Consider the following 22,756-nt stretch of genomic DNA (forward strand, 5'->3'; position numbering starts at 1 on the left):
TGAATGCTGTGTACTGTGTTTTTTTATTTCCAGTAATAACCCAGTAGATCTCGTGAAGAGATCCTGGCCAATCAAAACAATGATCTCACAAGAGAACAAAAACAAAAAGCATAATTTCCTTACTGTTTTAGGCCCAAAGTCATACATACTCACTACTCCATGTCTCATGCATACACACTCACTACTGCACTGAGGGGGTTTATTCAAGCTTTTCCAGTTGAGTAGACTAAACCTTCACTTCCTCAAATATTCTCGTCTTTCGCAAGCAGCTTGGCCTGCATTCCTGAGCTGTGGCGTGCTAGGCGCTGAAGAAAGCTCAGTCAACAGACAAGAGACCTCTCATTAAACCAATGAGCATGATTCAAACCATGATTCTACAAAACTTTCGGGAATTACACAAAAATTTTAACAGGTTATAAAACATTAACCTAAAGTGTCCTGGCTGTATCATAGACTTTTTCATTTTGTACTAATTTTCTATATTTCAGAATAGTTGATAAACATAAATGTTAAGCTTAATGTACACTGCAGTCAGGGCAGGATCATTTTACTCTCACTATATCCTCAGTGCTCAGCGCTCAGTTCTTCATGATGCTCTACAGATAAAAGAGAAATACAGATAAAATTAGATGGGAATTAAATTGAAATCAAACTTGTATAATATTGTAAATTCACATTTTTACAAAGTTTAAAAGAGAGAGAGGGTGGTCAACGTGCAGAATTTTCAGTACTATTTGTAATGACCTACAGGTATTATATTACATTACATAATATTACACATTTTCACAGAATAGATTTCTTTATATCACGGTGTTTTTGAATTCTCCGATCTGATTGGCTAAAAGGTGTTGATATCTGTTATAATGTAAGTGATGACAGGAGCTAATTTATTTCACAGACCTTCCACAACAATGAATGTCCCTATAAACGTATAAAAGGTACGGCATATCTTTAAAAGTATAAAGAGTATGTTTAATAGATAAAAATTGTTAGCATTGGCAAATTGTTGTGGTATAAAAAGATGTGCTGTTACTGGAAAATAATCAACTTTATGGTGATAAGAGTAACTCTGCTTTAGATCAGATCAGACCACCCCATAACTGAAGATTTTGCTATAACAGCACAAGTGTTGATCAAAATTGAGAGGTATGAAAAAATATATCCAAATATGTTTTTTTAATCAGAAAAATGAAGTAAAGAAGGGACAAAAGAAATTAGTTTTGTAAGATACACTGACTGTTGGCAAGGTAATGGTGTTTTTTTTTTTTTTTTTAGGAAAATTCAGTCAAACAAATTTTCCGATTAAATGACATAATGCTTATTGAAACAATGTGTGTAAATTCAAATGAAAGTATTGACATGCATGAATCGTTTGCAGACGTAGTCTGTTTATCAAAGCCAGATGCATGCAATTATACAGATACTGAAAACAAATCCAGACAATTGCAAGTGCTGTCACGCAGTGGTTTCTGGGAAGAAATCACTGGAGGGTATTTGTGGTTGATCAACATTACATCTCATTACGAGCATTGAAACTAGCTGGAATATTGATTGTACAGGTTTGTGCAGAGTGTCGTAACTTCACCACTGAGTCAATTGGGTGAAGGCAGGTCAATCCATTCAGGTGTTTTAGAGAGATATTAATTGATTATATAAAAAAGCATGTCAATTTAATATTAACTTGCTACACTCCAGATATTTAGCAACCTCTCTAGGAAGACCTACTGCTTAGAAGATAATCTATTCTGTTATTCAATATTATTCTCAGAACTCATACTGGGGGTGGGTTGAAAACATGGTTGGAATTTGTGTCTGTGCGTTTGTGCTCATTCCCACTCCAAAATCTTTAGATTAATCTCAGCTCAATGCCTAATGCATTCATGGGGCTAATCCAAGGTCTGCTGGTTGGATCTACTGCTCCTGACATTCTGTTTCAGAAAGAAATATGTAATAAAATTAATAACTCTCAATCCATTGAATTGGCACTTTATTTAACATATTCAGTAGGTGCACTATATCAAATTACTATTCCTTTCAGGAGAAGGATGACTAAATTTCTGTGCAGACATAGTGCCAGAGATAGTTACAGTTGACCCAGTTATTTCTGCTAGGCAATTACAGGACTGACCAGTTGAAGAAATGTGAATCAAAAGTGCATCATTTCCTTTCCCAAAAAATTATAGCCTATACAGTGTCACACTCATAGCGGAACAGCAAAATTCACTGATGCCAAAAAAAGCTTTACATGTGAAGTTAGCTGAAGTGGAAAAAACCTAATTCCCATTGCGAGACAGCCCCTGTGATATAATTTCTGCTTCCATAAATTAAAGCAGACTGTGTTGCGCAATTTTTCTGTGGGTGGCAGCATGCAGTCAGAAGCAGTTTCATTTATTTCATCAGGAGGAAACCTCTGAGGGCCACATAAACATGTCTGAGAGAGCAGTAGACATGAAAGAGGGATGCTTCCCTGTCCTCTCCTCCCCTTTCCCCTTATAAGGCCTCAGGAAGATCCTGGCCAGCTTGGAATAAAAAACCTCAATTTTACCTCCATCTAGTGATTGCCATGAGGAAGCTTACTTACGGAAAAACAAAAAAGCCCAGAACTCATGTATAATATACCGTAAATTGAAACATAATTCTTCTCTTAAGTTTAAGAAAGGCGTGTGTAAGAAGTGTGTAAGAAATATGTAAGAAGTGATGGATTTTTCTTAGAAAAATCTTGAGCTACATGGGGCATAAGCAATGTTTTATAGACTTGGAACTTATAGATTGGAATAGATAAATGTGATATGTGGAGGCAAATTGCATTTTAATTGAGATTGAGTTGGAATAAAAGGTACGACCTAATTAGATTTTGCAATTTTTTTTAATTTTTATCAAATCCTATTTTTCTCTAACTCATAGAGGTGTGAAACATCAGAACTGAAAAAAATGTAAAATGTTAGTTGCAGGCAGTATAATAATGTGTTAACCAAATTGAAACTAATTTTTTAAATCAGGAAAATAATTCTGTGTACAGAATTGCTTGTGGACATTGTGGACAAGTCTTGGGGCAAAAATGGGTTCACAATAAATATGCTTTCATTATTATTATTATTATTATTATTATTATTTTACGAATGTGAAAGTACTGAAGTAGAAAAAGGAAATTCTGAGTTACAAGATAATTAGATTTTTGACAGAACATTTAACCTTATTGCTTGGCAAACTTCAACAAAAAGATGCCTTAAACTGATAGTTGAATAAAGTATTTGGCACTTTAATTTTCTTAGAAAAGAGTCAGAGTGTGTCATCTCCAGAATGTCCTACAGTTTAATGAGCATATCTGTATGTTTGAACAAGAAAAAATAGAGAGAAAAAGGAGTGTGGCATCAGGAAAAGTCGAGACACAACATGCTTTAGAACACACTCAATCAATGTTATAATCTTCTTTAGCCTAGAGCAGAAGAAAACAGTCATTAACTGCGTAACGTCATCAGGTTTCAAGCAGGCCACGTATACAGCAGCTACCTCTGTTGCCCTAAATGGATGTGTGAATGTCCAACCTTTCCACATTCCAGTGAATCTGATCATATCTTCTTCTAACATTCTGACCCTGGGATCATACAGCGCTAAACACAAGAGCAAGAAGAGTACATTTACTTGCTAACAGAAATTTTGCCTAGAGAAGAGCTAGCAATGAACTGCACTGGGTGAATAAATGAAAGGCTTAAAAGCCAAATTAAGTAACAGGAAATGAGCACAGTGCTAACAGTGAGTTGCCTCATACAGTCTTTGTTAAAGCTTCTGAATAAATGGATTCCTCATGAACATGTCACTCTTGTACATAGTAATCATGAAAAACGTCATTGATTTGTAGTATTAGCATTTGCGGTGAACCATTCCTAGCTGATGTAAAATACAGGCAGTTATGATCTACTGAAGATTGATTGATTGATTGATTGATTGATTGATTGATTGATTAATTAATCTTCAGTAATCGTTTTGTCCCAGACAGGTTCGTGGTGGATCTATAGTCTATCCCAGGAACATGATCAACTTTATGGTGATAACGGATTCCACCACCTAGTCACTAATTACTATAACAGCATACCCGGGTTGTATTAGGACAAGTATCAGGACACTTCAGTGGGTCTCAAAACCCGAGGAGTCAGATTGTCTTGTCATTTTTACTCTAATTCATTGTCGATCTTGCATGTTTCAATTTGAACCTTATTAATGACTTATTATTAAACCATCTATTTTTAATATTTACACCATGTACCAAATAAACAGCTTCACCCACTTCTTCACCCACTTTTCCTGAATCACCATTTCACCATCCTAAATCAATCTATAATCTTTTAAATCTATAAACATTTACAGCAATCAGCAATCTATATGGTCATCTCATTGTCATCCATCAGCCTTCATGGAGAGACTGGCTTATGAAGGAAGCTTAACTATCCTGCTCTAATCTGATTACATGCCATCAAATTATGTCATCATGACGCCCATGTCTAATTCTAATAAGCACTTTAGACCACACTCACCACCTCCTAAGTAGAGGGACCACCGGGGTCTGAGAACTTCTAAAGAAAATCCACTAACCTATAGGAGAGGAATCTGTTCAACACGCACTATACTGTCAGGTAAGCCAGATAGCTCTCTATCCCAACCTTTTTCTCTCTTTATAGTTAGATAAGACTTAGTGTATCTTATATAGGAGACAAATCCTGTTCACTGCTGACCATTAACAAGCATCTTCAATCAGATCTTGATAATGATTCACCAAATAAGATATGCTCAGAGAGTGCTTCTTTGCATGATGTGCCTATGCTATGCACGCTTAGAAAAATGGTTGTTCAAAGTTCACTGGAAAATTAAGGGTTATTAGCTTCCAAAAAAGGTTCTACTTTGAAGCCTTCCTGATAAAGATGCTGCATAGAATTCAGTTCGGTTTTATTTACAATAGGCATTGTCACAAAGCAAATTTACAGAAGTCTGGATTTGGTAACCAGACATAAATTGTCTAATAATGGCTTATACATTGTGCTTCCTCTACAATGTCATAACTACAGTATAAGTATATTTTTCAAGTTTTTTTTTTTTCAAAAGTTTTTAAATGTCAGGCATCTCAATTTGTAATAGTCTGTAATAGTCTAACTATGTGTTTCATCTAGCTGTATATCTAGATGATCTGTACATGCTAAGAACATTCTTAGATTAAAAAAATCTCTTATGGGTTCTTTGTTTTTTCCTTCAGGGGGAACCCAGAAAAGGACAGATTCCTCTTTAATTGGTTAATACTATGTACAAACAGCGAAAGAACTGATTAGATCATAGATATATGAAAATTTACTGATATTAAAATGTCTGGTGCAGAATATATTAAAGGCACCTTCATGTAAGAAATACATTATATTACGAAATTAAAAATTAAATTAAACACTATAACTAAACAAGTACTACAAAAGCAATTTCAGAATTAACATATTTCATATTCCAACAAAATAAACTAAAATACAGACTGATTTTAAACTAATTTATTAGAGATTGTGCAACATTTGGAGAATTAAAAACAAACAAATAAACAGAACAGTAGCAAAAATAGTGAGACACACACACACACACACACACACACACACACACATATATATGTGTAGCTACAAGCAGTGCAATGAGAGAGAGCCTCTAGCTGTAGATATATAAATATATAATAATAAGTAATAACTAATGTTATTAGTTATTACTGTGTGCAAACTTAGCTCAAGGCCTGATTTGACCATGTATATGTAACAGTTTACTGAAATTTATAAGAGATTTAAGATATTTGGTGAAAAAACAAGAGCAGGTGTGGATACGTTACCTTTTCATTGTTGGGAGTAAAAGGTGAATACTTACAGAATATGTCATGTAATATAAGTCTTCCTCTGTCAAAATGGATGGTTATAAATCTCCTGAATGCTACCAGCACTATCAGGCCTCATGTGATAACTTACAGCAGGCGTTCTCGAACTTTTTCGGCCACAAAGCCCTTTTAGTATGAAAAAAGAAGAGCAGATTAATTTTATGAGAACAGTTGTAGCTGTTCAGATATTAAGCACATGCTAATATGTACCATCATGTAATCTGAACAATTATAGTTTTATAGTGCTGAATCCCAAACCAATTACACAGTGTTTAGATTTTGTGTCATATTAACACCTTTAATCCAATATAGCTTTAATCAAATATGCAATTAGATTTATGGTGACATTTTGAAATTTATGTTTTTTTTTTTTAGTTATGAAGCTTTAGATAATGATCAGCTTCCTAATCGAAACACAATAGCGAGAACACATCATTGAAACAGACAATAATGTCTACACATCACTGAAAATGTGACCAGTCATTTGAAACATGAAATGAACGCTGAAATGACCAAACATGAAATTAAAGTTTCTCATAGTTTATATGAAAATTAAATCTGTGAAGACGCTTGTCTCTCTATGCATAGCAGCATGCATATGGACTTTGCTTTTAATAATTTTTTAAAAATCGTCATTAATGATGTGTAACAGACCCAATAGTCACAAGCCTTTAAAAATCATCTTACTTGTTTTACTGTCCAAAGATTTCCAAAGAATATCCAGCTGAGACAATTACTACATACACCTAAAAGTACAGATGTCTGCTGAAATGCAAAACCAGTGTATAATTATGTGTATTAATCTTATAATCCAACCTCAACCTTGATAAGCGTAGGTGACACTGACATCTATAATCCATCTTCCTGTAGTTACATCATCATAATCAGCGGTTTAATCCACCACACCTGCTGACATCCTTCTCTTTCTAGCTATCAGTCTATTCATTCACTTTATCATTTATTCATTAATCCTTTGCTGTAGTTACAAGCTATAGACTGGGGTTTAAAAAAATTAATGACTACTATGGGGCAGTTTTTAAGGAAGTTCTCTCTATTTCTCTGTTGTTGATTACCCAAGAGGAAGTTGCACAAAGCAGGCAAAGTCTGAGATTATTTATCCCATTCATTACAAACCCTGGAAGTTCTGTTTTCATCTTTTCTCAGAAGTCTCGCTTCGGATTCACGGTAAAGATGTCAGACTCGGTCCAGGAAGAGGAACTACCAGCAACACACACAGGTATCACAATGACACTGATGACTGCTGCATAAATCATTGGTCTACTATTCTTATATCACCTTTATGTCCAAACCATCACTGATTCCTTCATTCAATTAGTCTCATTCGTATAACAATAGACATTGTCACTAAGCAGCTTTACGGAAATCTGGATGTAGATTTAGATCTCTAATAGGCAAGCCAGAGATGACATTAAAAAGAAAAACTCCCTGAGATGACATGAGGATGAAACCTTGAAAGGAACCAGACTTAAAACAAAACAGAACCCATCCTCTCCTGGATGACACCTGATAGTCAAGTTATAAATCAGGTGTAGAAGAGTAAAGACAAACAGTACTGTGTTGAAAGGGTATTCAGTATGAGCAGATTGTCAATAACTGTCCCAGGATGAGACAGCCTTTATGATCACAGCAGCAGTCCTTAGATACATATCTACAGTATCCAGGTTAGATTATCCACTGAAGCATGGGTGTGTCCTGGGCATAAACCTCTTTTTGAGAAGTAGAAATCATTGGGAAGTACTTTAATCTTCAGTAAGCACTATATTCTAGTCAGGGTCACAGTGGATCTGAACCCTATCCCGGGAATACTGTGAGCAAGGCAGGAATGCACCGTGGATGGGATGCCAGTCTACCACAGTGCACCATGCACACACTTGTTCATACACTTCTTCACACCAAGGGGAAATTTACAGAGTGTTTTCGGGATGTAATAAAAATAGTAAAAAAAAAAATGTTATGCTTAACCTAAAATATCTATTATAATGCATTTGTGAATTGTATAAAAAATCTGAATCATTAAAATTTGATCCTGGCTCAGGTCCTGCATAGCCTATAACTAAATCGAATTAATCTGATAATTAGGTGTGTTACATGTGTTGAATGGAAGGAAAACATCCATCTAGCACATCCTACCTATAGCAGAGGTCATCAATTCAGAGACGATGTTTATTAATTTCCCTGCTATAAAGGCAGACTTACCTCACCTCAAGGAAATCACTAAACCTGTAGGGACTCTGGGTCTCTAGTACTGGAGTTGGTGACTTCGCGATCAGGCAGAACACTGATGCAATGCTTTTTGGTGGAATATGTCAGACGAAACCAGACTGTCAGCATCATCATAATATGTCTGGTGAAACGTAAATATACAGCATTGCTAACAGCATAATGTGTCACCTAAAAAACATCAGCGCTCAAACCTTAAATTGATGTCACACCACATTGTATTTTGGCACATCTATCTTGTGAGTAACACAGTTATCTGTTGTCTGCTTTGTGCTGAAACAAAATCATACATTAGTAATGACAACATAGCATAACAAGAAGAATGGTGATTTCTAAACAAATTAAGTGCCGTTAACAATGGAGAAAGAAAGTTTTAGCACTTAAAAATTCCCAGGAGGTGGATGCAAGTGCAGGCAGTCTTTTTTAAACAAACAACTAACAAGCAACCAAAATGCAGGAAAACAACTAAGAACGCAAAAGCAGAACTTAAGTAGGGTATCTAACCAGGGGAACACAAAATAGGTGTGCACAAAGACAGGAGGTAATTACAGACAACGGAAGAACTTCAAAAACATGAGTGAGGGTGCCCTCTGGTGGTGTGGGAGGGATTGTCCGTGGGGACTTCACATAGCTCCCCCTTAAAGCGTGACTCCTGAAGCACCCAAAACTAAGGAGGGCCTGGACCCCTGTGAGCAACATAGAGGGGCTGTGTAGCGAAGTCATCGGGGGACAGGGAGGGAGGGCTGATGTCCTCAGTGGAGCAGGGTGGTGGAGTGATGTCCCCAGCAGAGCAGGGAGGCAGAATGACGTCCCCTGCGGAGCAGCGAAGCAGTGCAACATCCCCAACAGGTTAGGGAGGCGGACACAGGACAGATGGGCAGGATTCAGCAGGTGAAGCAACGACAATGCTTTCACAGGATTCAGCAGTCAGAGCACCAATGACGACCTTGCAAGATTCAGGAGGTGGTGAGAAGATGACATCAGTGAAGACAGGAGGCAGAGCAACTGTGTCTTCCCCAAAGTCAGGAGGCAGAGCAATGACATCACCACCAAAGTCAGGAGTTAGGAGGTGGACCAACCTCATCATCGGTGGAGTCAGGAGGCGGCAGGAGGATATCCTTGGCAGAGTTGGGAGGTCGAGCGACAGCGTCCTTGGCAGAGTCGAGAGGCAAAGTGACGTCCTCAAAAGAGCAGAGGGACTGAGTGACATCTTCAGTGGGGCAAGTAGGGGGGTGATGTCCTCAGCAGGAAAGATAGGCCAAGCTGTGTTCTTAGCGGGGCAAGGAGTGGGGGACGATGAGATCCCCGATCTGGGCTTGTGGCCCTCCCTCAACCATTTTCCCAGGGGCAGAAGTGCAGTGATTTCATTCAGCATTTTTGTGAGCTTCTCAAGCTGCTGCTGCAGGAGACAAAGGTCCAGTGCTGCCAACTCCAGCCTTAGCACCCCCAAGTCTGCTGCATCCATTTTCAGAGTGAGCATTCTGTAACTCCCAGGAGGCAGATGCAAGTGCAGACAGTCTTTATTAAAGAAACAACTAACAATGGTACTTGACATTCAATATGCATTAGGGCCTTCTTCAGAGAATCTCTATGGATTTCTGAGAACCAAAAAGTTTGTAATTTTTAGTTCATTTTTGTTGATAGACTTAGTAGTCTCATTTTCTTGTTATGTTTACACTGTAAATATATACATATAGCACTTTCTAATGGGTTATTTGCCAAATGCTTTCCATTAACCATTAAATTCTTTAAACATAGATAGAAAAATGGTTAATTGCAACCAATAGGATGTGGTTTTTTTTTTCATCAAGCAGCCAAGTTGGCTCACACTTTAGGAGACCTGGACAGAAGGACATACAAGTAGTATTATCAGCAAATAATATTAGGCTCAGCTTAACCATAGACAGCTCTGATTTACCCAGACATATTTTTTATTCATTCATCTTCAGTAACCAATTTGTACTGGTCATGGTCACAGTGGATCCAAAGCCTATTCCAGGAGAACCAGGCATGAGGCAGGAATAGACCCTCAATGGAATGCTATTCCATCGCAGGGCACCATGCACACACACATTCACACCTAGGTTTAATTTTTCATAGCCAGTCCACCTACTGGCATGTTTTAGGAGGTGGGAGGAAACTAGAGATCCTGGAGAAAATTCACACATACACAGAGGGAACTCCACACAGACAGTAACTCAAGTTCAGGGTTGACTGGGGACCCTGGACCTGTGAGCCAGCAACACTACAACTCTGCACCACTGTGCCACCCATCACACATTTTACAAATGGAAAATCCACACATCTGTGTTAACAGCACTGAGATTCAGACAGTTGGTCAACCAACTAGCTAGCCATGTTGGCATGTGTTTGGTGCCATAGGAAGAACTGTTCGTGCATGGTGGTTAAAAGACAATATCCAATATTTCTTAATGAAATGTACTGAAAATTCAAAAAGGTGTGACTAATCACTGCCAGTAATTACCTACTAAACACCAGGTTTTCATGACTCTGAGCCGCATGATGACTTCTCAGAATACTATGTGGTGTGATAATTGTGCAATCTCTATAAATAAACAAAAGAATAGAGTTTCATTGCATCTTGATCTTACGCTTTATTTTTTCACAGTTAGTCATCCTACTTTCCACTATTATATGTTTCTGATGCTTATCTTACCATCGATTGCTGCTGGGTTTCATTTGGGCAATGCAGTAGGTTTCATGTAAGACAGTAAACAAACAACATTTCATTCATTCTCATCAGTGTTTGCATTTTGGGAGAATTGACGTAACACAACCAGTAGCACCAGATGGCAACCCATATGCTAATCCAGACTAAATCTGATTGTGTTCTAAGCACATTTGAAAAAAAAAAAACAAAACAACAACAACAACAGCAAAAAATTCTAGCTGATAAATTGCTAACAACAAATTGAATCTCACGCAGTTAACATGATCCAATTATCAAAAATCTACATGTTAATCCAAACTCTATTTCATTTATCCCTAGCAGTGCTAGCACTTTGGTAAAAATATTCCTTATCAATTCTGTTGAGGTATGATTATAGATTATAGCAGGTGTTGATGATGCCTGTGGTTTCTGCAGGTCCCAAAGGAGTGATCCACGACTGGAGGAAATTTAAGCTAGAAAGTGAGGACCTTGAGAGCACGCCACAGAAGCGGAGAGAGCTCCTCAGACAGATGTCCAACCCCAAGGCTAACAACGATGAAAACCATGAGAGAATTAACCGCAAGGTCATTAACCAACACCACAAAACACTTCACCCTGAATACCACAATCATTTTTAACATGCCATTGTCACCTTGCCTCATGACATATTACTGACATCACAGGACTGGACAATCAAGTTGAAATCATTTTCCTTGACAGTTTGGTACATAGTATTTCCACTGAACCACATAATGAAGAACTAGCCCTAAAATTTCTACTGGTTTCTACTGTACTGATACTGTTATATCTGAGCAGCTATATAACGAGCTAGCACACGGACTAGCTTGTGTGCTAATTAAATAACTTAACTAGTTTATTAATAACCAGTTAGCAGAATAAAATAATGAAGTTACACCAGCTGTCATACATGGATGGAGGATTTACAACTACATAGAAAAACACCCTTTTTTAATTTAATACATTAACTATGTTAATGCTTAAAAGAAAATATTGAAATATTTATTATGTGTTGCTTCTGTTTGCAATGCCTTCTAAGTCAGTCCTCTTGGTCCATAGTGTCTAATAAACAATAAAGTAATAGGGAAATGGTGAGGTGGAAGTCAACTAGGGTGTCCACATCATAAAGGTGGATGGGGAGAAAAATAAGTTTAAAATGTTAATTATAATTCATGAAAACATTTTTTAACATTTCTGAATCTCAAAGGATATGCTTGGATAAATAGGAATAAACGCAATATTTCAATTTTTTTTGGGGTGGCATGATGGTGCAGTGGGTAGAGCTGCTGCCTCACCTAATGCTGACAGTTATGCGCAAAAATAATTGTCCCAAAACATCACATTTTGTTATACCAAAGAATTCATTAAGGTCTACATTAAGAATTGCTGAAAGTGTAGAACTTTAGGGTGAGAATTTAGCAGGCCAGTTTTGTCATCCTAGAAATGTAGATTTCGGACTTTCCTGTTCGTAGACTACATTGATGTGAATGCTTCACATGTGCATCGTGTAAAGATGGCGAGCCACCCGTGAGACGACGAGAGACGCTTATCCTTGTTGTGTTCAATTATGAAGTCTGTTGGTTAAGAAGTACCACTAGGGGAAGTTGTTGTAAGGGATTGTCATGCATACGTGTAAGTGAAGGAGGAAGGTGATGTTTTGTCGTGCAGTGCTTCAGTAAACAGATGAACGTATTAAGATAAGTGTGTTCTTTTCTGATTTATGCTGGTGACACAGCAAATTGGCGACGAGGATATCAGTTAATTTTCCTTCCACATATTTGCAATGCCCGGGGGAACCTGCAATTCCGTTCAGTACATGGATACAGAAGTTTGAAAACTATCTGTTGGCAATTCATGCAGAGGGGGATGACTGGCCTGATACTAGAAAGCGTGCTACACTGCTTCATTGCCTTGGAATAGAAGCCCAGCGAATCTTTTACACCCTTCCAAATACGGGTGTGACCTATACATCTGCACTAACTGCACTCAGGGCACACTTTGTCCCGAAAGTTAATATTATTGCGGAAAGACACAAATTTCGACAAAGAGAGCAAAGGCATGACGAAAATATTCTGCAATATGTGGCCGCACTCCATGATATGGTGTCTTTATGTGCATTTGGTGACAAAGAAGAGGAAATGCGAGATCAAATCGTTGAGAAAGTGCATAGCAACTCAATTCGGGAACGTTTATTGCTTGAAGCAGATTTAACTTTGGACAAAGCTATACAAATCGCAAATCAGCTTGAAAATGCAATGGCCAATGCTAGTGAGTTCGCAAAATCTGCCGAACTATCAGTACAGAGACTGCACGTGAGAAAAAAAGAAGCGAACGCACATAAGGGTACACAGTTAAAGCAACAGAGTCGGATGAGAGTACAGACTGAATGCAGATGCTACCGTTGCGATTCAAGCAGTCATTTAGCTAATTCCAAGCAGTGCCCGGCTCTAAATAAGACATGCAAATCATGCGGCAAAATTGGACATTTTGCAAAAGTATGCCGTTCAACGTGGAAACAAGAGATAAGAGAAACTGAAGTCCCTGAACTGACTCTTCTGTACATGACTAGCGCATCTCCAGCACCAAAATTTTGTGTAATGCCCAAATGAACACATTGTCTGGTACTACAATGCAGGAACTAACTGTGGATACAGGATCCTCTGTATCTTTGTTGCCGGAGCGTATATACAAACAGTACTTTTCTGAATTGCCTCTGGAACCTGCTCTTGTCACATATTCCAAGGATAACCTTCCTGTGCTGGGACGCATTAACACTCAGGCAACACATGGACATTGTTCATTACCTGCTACATTCTATATTGTGAAAAGTGGAAACCCACTAATGGGCATGGACTTAATATCTTCCTTGAATCTGTGCATAAAGGGAAACACAGTACTCAATGCCAAAGAATCTGTGTTTGAGGTGTCAAACTCCACAGCAAGTTTTGGCTGTGCAAAGAACTTTGTACATAAAGTGAAACTGCGTCAAGATGTTGCACCTGTGCAACAGAAACTGCGTCAATTACCGTTTTCTGTGAGGGATGCTGTGTCAACAGAACTGGACCGTTTGCTAGCAGCAGACGTTATTGAAAGAGTAGATGCCGCACTGTGGGTATCACCTATCGTAGTGACCCAGAAGAAATTGGGAGATATCAGAATGTGTGTCGACCTCAGGGAACTGAACAAGGCAATCGTTGTGGACAGTTACCCCATTCCACACATTGAGGAACTGTTTTCACAGCTGAGAGGTGCAGTGCTGTTTTCCACAATTGATCTTGCAAATGCCTACCATCAGGTCCCCTTACATGAAGATAGCAGAGACCTTATTGCCTTCATAACACACAAGGGTCTTTTCCGTTACAAAAGAGTCTGCTATGGATTAGCATCAGCCCCGGCAGCATTCCAAAAATTTATGTCCACAATCCTCAAAGATATTCCAGGTGTCCAGTGTTATCTGGATGATGTCATCGTGTTTGGTGACTCTATTGCTTGATGTCATGATGTCATGACCTAAAAACAGTGCTGCACAAACTTCAAGAAGCAGGGCTGTGTCTAAATGAGCAGAAATGTAAATTTCACCAGGAAAAACTCACATTCCTGGGCCATACCATCTCTAAAGAGGGATTGATGCCAGATAACAGCCACCTGGAGGCAATATGTAAAGCTCCACCTCCTTTGGACGCGTCTACGCTAAGATCGTTTTTACGTCTTACGGCATGGTATGCAAAATTCATTCCAAACTTTGCAGCCGTAGTCGAACCTATGAGAAATGTGCTTAGAGCAAACTTAGACTTCACATGGACTACCAAAGCTCAGAAGAGTTTCCAGACAGTCAAAGAACTGATTGCACAGAGCTCTGCACTGGCTTTATTTGACCCTGCATTGCCTACAATTGTCACAGTAGAGGCATCGGATTACGGTATCGGTGGTGTTCTGACCCAGCTCCATCCAGATAAATTGGAAAGGACTGTGGCTCTCGCTTCCAGAGCCCTGACCGCTACAGAGAGGAAATATTCAGTAGTCAAAAAAGAAGCCCTCACTTGCGTCTGGACCACTGAGTGTTGGAGAACGTATCTGTGGGGCATCAAATTCTAGTTGAGGTCGGACCATCAAGCATTGACTACCCTCTTGACTACTAAGGGTATGAGAAGGGCTGGACTGAGAGTTGCCCGATGGTTCCGCCCGATTGCTTTGCTTTAATTATGATATGGAATACAAGCGTGGCATTGACAACCAGGTCACAGACTGTTTGTCACGCTTGCCCCTGACAAATGAAACTAACCCTGATGTGGACTCTGAACCAGAAACTGTCGCTGCCGTGAGCACCCTGCTATCAGCTGTGTTGCTGACCGAGTTCACTGTTGAGTGCTCATCCTGCCGTGTGTCACCTGCCAGCTTCATGATAAGACAGCTAGAACCACACATGCACTGCTGACTCCGGTTCATTATCCAGCGGGCCCTTGGCAGAAACTTGGCATGGATGTGGTGGGTCCTTTTGAGATAGGTCCTGCTAGCTGCAGATATGCTATTATATTAATTGACTATTACTCGAAATGGCCAGAAGTGGCATTCACATGGAATGTGACAGCAGCAACTGTTACGAGTTTTCTGACATCAGTCTTCAGCCAAAAAGGGAATCCACTGGAGATTGTTACTGACAACGGCCCTCAATTTCTCTCTTCGGAGTTTAAAGATTTCCTGCACGAGAGAGATGTCAAACACATTCGCACCTCCATATACCATCCTGAAGGAAATGGAGCAGTTGAACGTTGGAATAAGGTACTGAAGGATGCTATTCTGACTGCACAAAGAGAAAGAGCTCCATGGACTTCCTTTGTGGTAGAATTCTTGTAAATGTACAGAGCTACTCCTCACGCCACTACAGGGGTGTCTCCTTTTGAGCTTTTGTTCGGAAGAAAGATGAGAACAAAGTTGTCAATCCTCACGCCATGCGACATAACCCCTGCTACAAGGAAACTGAGAAAGAAAGTAAAGAAGAAACAACTAAAAATGAAAGCATACCATAGCTAAAGGAAGGGGATTGTGTACGTGTAACAAAACCGGCACTTTTTATTAAAGGAACCTCAAAATTCAGTGACCGTATGCAGATTATCAGGAGAAAAGGAAAGTACAGCTACGAACTGAATGATGGACGGACATGGGACGTGTCTCATCTGGCACCATTGCATACAGATCTCAGGTCAGCGGAATAATCAAGTTCTGCCTCAGCAACAGAAAGTGTTGATAGACCAACAGAAGGACAGCGTGTCAGAAGGAAGCCAATGTGGCTGAAGGACTATGTAATGTAAACCTTGATAGTAAGATTGAAACCAAGATATGTCTTAGGTTAAGTCAAACTGTTCTAATATTCACATAAACGTTCATGTTGTACATGCTTGGTTAACAAGATATCGTTCAGTAAATGGGTAAAGTATAAAAGAGAAAAACTAATCAAGATATAGTAAATTCCTGAACTACTAGCTCTTTTGTTGGTATTTGTATTACTGTACAATTGCCACGGATGTAAAAGTAATTGTGGGAGTTGTTGTAAGGGATTGTCATGCATACATGTAAGTGAAGGAGGAAGGTGATGTTTTGTCGTGCAGTGCTTCAGTAAACAGATGAACGTATTAAGATAAGTGTTCTTTTCTGATTTATGCTGGTGACACAGCAATCCTTTTGTTTTTTTCCTGTGGAAGTCTGCATTGCATCACCTCTAGCAAGTTTTCGTTGGACTTCTGGAGGTTTGAAGTATCTATTATATTTTGAGTACTGGACCATTCATTATAAGGAACTGAGGAAAGAAGTATCATTTGTTATTATTTGGACTGACACTTGATTGTGCTTTCCAAGAGTTACTGATACAGAGCTGATACACATTCAATTTGTGTATAATTGTTTAGGGTGCCAATTTGTATATGTGATTCCATTTAAACGCTGATATTTGGGTTTATTACTTTGCATTGTTGAACTTGAGTATATATATATTTTGTGTATATAAATTGGACTCTAAGGTACTAAAATTGGGTTAACATTGATATAAGGTCAACATAAAAAAGGGGATCAAACCTAGAATAACATTTGAGACATAAATTTTAAATTCATTTTGGAGAAAGAAATTTCTGGTATTTAAAGTTTTCATTTCAATTCATGTTATTTATTTGGTTATAAGACAATTTGGAGTTGATTTATATATTTTCCAATTTACATTTCCTTTGCTCTGTTTCCATTCCTATCCATACAGTGTTATTGATATAATTTTTCTGTCAAAATTCAAATACCTCTCTTACCTATAAATAGGTATAAATATAAATAAGTGCATTTAAATCCGTGTGTGTGTGTGTGCCCTTGCCTCCTACGAATCCTTGCGTTTTCTGATTGATGTAAATCGGGTCTATAGTATTCCCGTAAATAATCATTTAAATTTTTGTGAGTTAACTCCTAATCACGCTGACGGGGGGTTACAAGTTTGTGAAGTGTATAAAAAAAATCTGAATAATTAAAACATGATCCTGACTCAGGTCCTGCATAGCCTATAACTTAATTGAGAAGCCCTACCATGTAACTGCCCTACCATGTAACTGTAAAACATATTATTAATCTTATCTATAGCTGGGGTCATTTCCCTGGCAGATGATTTACCTCACCTCAGGGAAATCATCAAACCTTTTGTTACTCGGGGCCTTGTTACTGACTTCCTGATCTACAGGCAGAACATTGGTGCAATGTAATGCTTTTTTGGTGGAATATGTCACACGAAACCAGACTGTCAGCATCATCGTAATATGTCTGGTGACGTGTAAATATGCAGCATTGCTAACAGCATAATGTGTCACCCAAACCAGATGAGCGTTCAGGAGTATGAGATGATCCAGGAGGAGGACGAGCGATGTCTGAGGAAATACCGCAGGCAGTGCATGCAGGAAATGCATGAGCGCTTGAGCTTCGGGCCCAAGTTTGACAGTGTCTATGAGCTGGAAAGCAGTGAGGCCTTCCTCAAGGCCATCGAGAAGGAGCACCGGCTCACGCTGATCATCGTACACATCTATGACGATGCTATCAAAGGATGTGAAGCTCTCAACAACTGCCTGAGCAGCCTAGCGGTTGAGTACTCCAGCGTGAAGTTTTGTCGAATCCGGGCATCTGCCACGGGTGCGGGAGAAAGATTCTCTGATGATGTCCTACCCACTGTGCTGGTGTATAAAGGTGGAGAAATGCTGGGAAACTTCATATGTGTTACCAAGCAGCTGAGTGAGGAGTTCTTCGCTATTGATGTGGAGAACTTCCTAAATGAATATGGCTTGTTGCCAGAGAAGGAATTTGCTGCCGGCCCTGATGATGATGAAGAACTTGGGGTGGAATAATCTAGAAAGATCATACTAGTGGAGAAGATCCATAGTAGAAGATCCATGGCAAATGTTTGGGACCAAGCATACAGACAGGCAATAATTTTGTCATGTATAGAGGATCATTAACTCACATGCTCTAATCAGATATACACATCCCACTGCAATTACTATGCATTATTAGGATTATTGCATGTGGAATAAAGTGGTATTGAAACACACATATTAACCAAAGCATGATGATGTTTCTTATCAATAACTGACCAAAGACACCAAGAATCTCCTAGCACATTTACACAGAGTAAATAAATAAAAATGAGTGAAACCTAAAATTGTATCATCAAATGATGATTTTACCTTTTACGTTGGTCAGATAAAAGATAGACAGTCATGGGTAACTCTCAACTCAACACTGAAATTTATGAAGGTCTTTGCTTAATCGGTGACAGTTACCTTTTAATGCTTAACCATTAGTGATTAACCTGGTCTAAATAAGAAGCATCAGTTTGAAGTGGTTATGTTTTGGTCCGTAGTGGCACTTCATGTTACCACTTTTGATTTTGCCATGGAAATGGTCTGTTGTCATTGTCAACATTTCTTTCTTTTTTTGAACAAGCCATGTGGTCAGTTCACTAATCAGACCAGAAAAGGTAAATAAACTAAACTAAACTATGAAACTCTGTGAAAACATCTCTTTCTAACCTGTCTGTGTGTTTCTGATGTCTCTAGCCCTGTAGTTAATCTCTGGTTTGATGAGCTGCTTTCAGCTAAAACATATTTTGACTCCAGCTAGAGGACGATTCTGTGACACTTGAATTTGACTAATCAGTGATCTACACTATTTCTAGCTCCACCCACATGTTCTGGCTTGACTTATGTGGTAGCTGTGTAAAAGGGCTAACTTCAGTGCAGGTAAGTAGGTAATTACTGAGGTAATGAAATTACTGATGAAAATGTTAAAATACTACAGGTTACGAAACAAGCTTTGGCCGGAAAATGAATAGATGTCACTATTCCTGTAAGTAGTAAGTAAAAGCAACAGATTACACATATCCCCAGTAAGTAGTACGTAAAAACAAAGAATTACACACATTACTGTATATATGACTAACAGGAAAATTATATATAATTAAGATTCTATAAATATCTATATAACTACAAATGTGTTATGAGTTAAAATGACCCAATTTATTTTAAAAACATGGAAACACTTGTAAAAATAAAACTGTGTAAAGAGATAGTGTTCTACGATGTGAAATAAACATGCACTTGTAATAACATTTTTCTTCACCATATTCTACACCACAGACAAGACATTTCTAAAGAAATGGGGTTGAATAGTATGTTGAGAAGAGTTTGGAAAGTTTCAGAGAAAGTGGGGATTTTCAAAGAACTCACTGCTCAAGAATCATTCCTACTGGCCAGCATTCTGCAATTCTGGGAAGTAAAAAAGATGTTTATCTTACGTTTGTCTTCACAATATTTGATCTTTCATAACCATACCTATGTGCACTGTCAATATTTTGGGGCACATGATATTTTGAAATATTTCCATGACAAGATTGTGGATTAAATGTTTCAATACATATAGTTTACCTGATTATTGGCTTATGTATAGTACTGACATTATGCTTAAGAACATAATGAATTATTTAACTATGCTGTATATATAAAGGCCTGCTGTTACTGCCACCAAATAGAGTTCATTTATAAATAATCAAATAGCATTTTCATTCCATTACTTCTCATTACTTATTATTCCATTATACCTTTCAGGTCCAGGGTCCCCAGTTTGATCCTGAGCTCTGATTAATGTCTTTGTGTGGACTTTCACATGTCTTCCCAATGTTCATATGGGTTTCCTCCAGGTTCTCCAGTTTCTTCCCAGCTCCCAAAAACATGCTCTTAGGCGGACAGGGTATCAAAACTTGCCCATAGGTGTAAATAAGTGTGCATTCCTGCCTCAAGACCAGTGTTCCCAGGATGGGCTCTGAGCAGTTCCACAGCAACTGAATGAATGTCAGTGTCATGGTTCTCAGTACAATTTACTCACACATTCATGTTAAAAAAAAAAAAAAAGATGCTGTTAAATACCATATAATAATGCAATGGGGTGAGGGTTCAGTTCAGTTGTTCAGTCATGTAAACTTCAAGAATAATTTTTAAGTTAATATGTTCAGGGGTTCACTCATAGTGTTCAGGAGTTTATCAATCACTGATTTTTCAATTATCTGGTTCAGCCAACAATTCTAAAAGAGATTTCTACTGAAATCAGAGCATTCTGATAAAGTTGAAGAGATGTAAAATGTGAAACTTCTGCATGCATATCATACATACAGGGAGGAGAGAAAAAAGTGTGCTGATCAAATCATTGGACACCAAATACTGTGTTTCAGGTGACACACTGACTACCAGTGACCACTTCTGGGACCTAGAAAATTGTCTAAAGTTGATTTCCCCCAAACCATACCCTGAAACTCAAACCAGTGTGTTCAGCATTAGCGATTTTGGAAAACAGGGTCATAGACGTTCGCAAGAAGATTTGTTACATACGTATTACAGTAAATAGACAAGCACAGCTGGTTCATCAGGAACATCATGCAGATTGCAGATAAATTACACCTCAGTAAGTGGTAGGTGGGAATTTGCTCTGAGGTGGAATCATCATAGTCATAGTCATGTTGACAAAACAGGAATTGTGCTTAGAAAAACATACTGAGATTGTGACATTGCATAAGAAACTTTTGTGAATGAGTTATATATGATTAAGAGTTTCTTGGAGTTTCTGGGATTAAGGTCACAGTGTGTCATCATGTATTATACATTTTTTTTTCTGTTAAAGATCGAACAATGTGATATATACTAAGGGTTTGCACTATCACAAACTGTATTTTGAAGATATGAAAAAATTATGATCAATGGGGAGATTGTGACTGGGAATTTCATTTGCTGGCAAATGATTCTGCAAAACATTGGGAGGAGATTATTGTAATGAATTGCCTATTTCAACTGATTAAAACTAATTATAATCATACTCAGGAAAAATCTGATGTTAATTTTTATGACTAAAACATTAAAAGAGAGATGTTTAATGAACAATGAAGCCATTTTAAGAACATCATCTGCCAAGTGACATTATGACTTGAAGAAATCAAAAATGCTGATTTCTTTTCAGGTCTGCACAGATTCAAAATATACTCTGTGTGATTTGACACAATTCAGTAATTAAATAACACAAACTGAAAGAACACTCTCCCTAAAATGACAAAGGAATGTCAGCAGGGTGACTTGTAGCAAAAGGCAAAAAATCCAAAAGGGAAAAAACAAGGGGGAAAAAACAGGCAAGCTAAAAACTAAAACAATGCAACGCTCAGAAGACATCAAAAACAAAACACAAAAGGAAACGAAATACAAAAAAGATCCAAGGCAGGATTTTATCAGTCACAGTCCATCAAAAAAAAAGAACTAGCAAGGTAGTCATACGTGACAAAGAGCAGAAGAGCAGGGCAGAGACTTACACAAGGCAAAGACTGAGCAAAGACTGTAACAGGGCAACTTAAGTACACAGGAAAAATGAGACACAGCTGGAACATATTAACCTGTCTGGAGCTCTAATAGAAAGTCCTCAGGGTCGCCGTCAGGTGGCCAAAAGGCAGAATACAGTCTGAAACCTGACATGCATAAAGACAAACATTCTTCAAAGTGAACTTCAGGTAATAAGGATGTTCTTACTGTCCAACATGTTTTGTTTATGTTTCACCATTGCCACTACTGTATTTGTAACTATCCTGTGAGTTTTGCATGATCCTATGCTGTCCTCCTATTGCTAGATTTTAGGTGAGCATCATAGGAGTGATCATACTGAGATTTTAATCAAAAATTTCTCACACTGCCAGAGCTTTGTCATCAGCCCTCTTTGGTCACAATGGGACTAAATCGCCAGCCGGTTTGCATGTCACATTATGTATATGTCCTAAGACCACCGATCCCAACTCACAAAAAATTGATATGTGAATCTAATAAATATAACTTAAAATAATGCATGAATATCTGCAGGACTACACAATATGTCTTTGATGTTTTGTGTGTGTGTATGTTAGACACTGAGACAAAACGGCAAGTTACAGTTCATAATTTATTAGTGAATGAAGTGTTCAGTCATGAAGCCCATGAGATGAGGATGATGACATCAGTCACTGCTTGGAAATCGCTCCAATTGGACAGGATCCTGTGTTATTCCGATGTAAACAGTGTGGTTATTGTACAATTACAGTTACAGCCATCAATGAGTCACTGCCTTGGTTCTTTCAGGGGTCAGTAATAAATTTTTAATAGGGTGAAAAAAAAATCATTAAAATTGATTCAAATGCCTTTTCTCTCATTAATCTTCTTTCTCTCATTAATGTCATATTCGTTCCATCATTGGTTAAATAAATGTATTTTAATGTTGAGGCTGGTTTTAATATTTGTTTAATAACAGTTTTAACTTTTATCTTTATCTTTTTTGTTTTATCTTGTGGACAGTTATAACAAGGTATAATTTACGATTGCAATTCAGAAAATATGCCCATTGAAAAAGAGACAGAAAAG

The 22,756-nt window shown here is 38.1% G+C and overlaps 1 protein-coding gene across 1 annotated transcript; it reads left to right on the top strand.

The window, feature by feature from the left end:
* Positions 1-4,504: 4,504 nt before the first annotated feature.
* pdca (phosducin a) lies at positions 4,505-19,433 on the top strand. Its single transcript, XM_026934916.3, has 4 exons — positions 4,505-4,631; positions 7,055-7,127; positions 11,238-11,386; positions 17,666-19,433. The coding sequence occupies exons 2-4, from the start codon at positions 7,082-7,084 to the stop codon at positions 18,182-18,184; spliced, it is 714 nt and encodes a 237-aa protein (XP_026790717.1). The 5' UTR covers positions 4,505-4,631; positions 7,055-7,081; the 3' UTR covers positions 18,185-19,433.
* The last annotated feature ends 3,323 nt before the right edge of the window (positions 19,434-22,756 follow it).

Source organism: Pangasianodon hypophthalmus, chromosome 14 (assembly GCF_027358585.1).
Source record: "Pangasianodon hypophthalmus isolate fPanHyp1 chromosome 14, fPanHyp1.pri, whole genome shotgun sequence".
NCBI lineage: Eukaryota > Metazoa > Chordata > Actinopteri > Siluriformes > Pangasiidae > Pangasianodon > Pangasianodon hypophthalmus.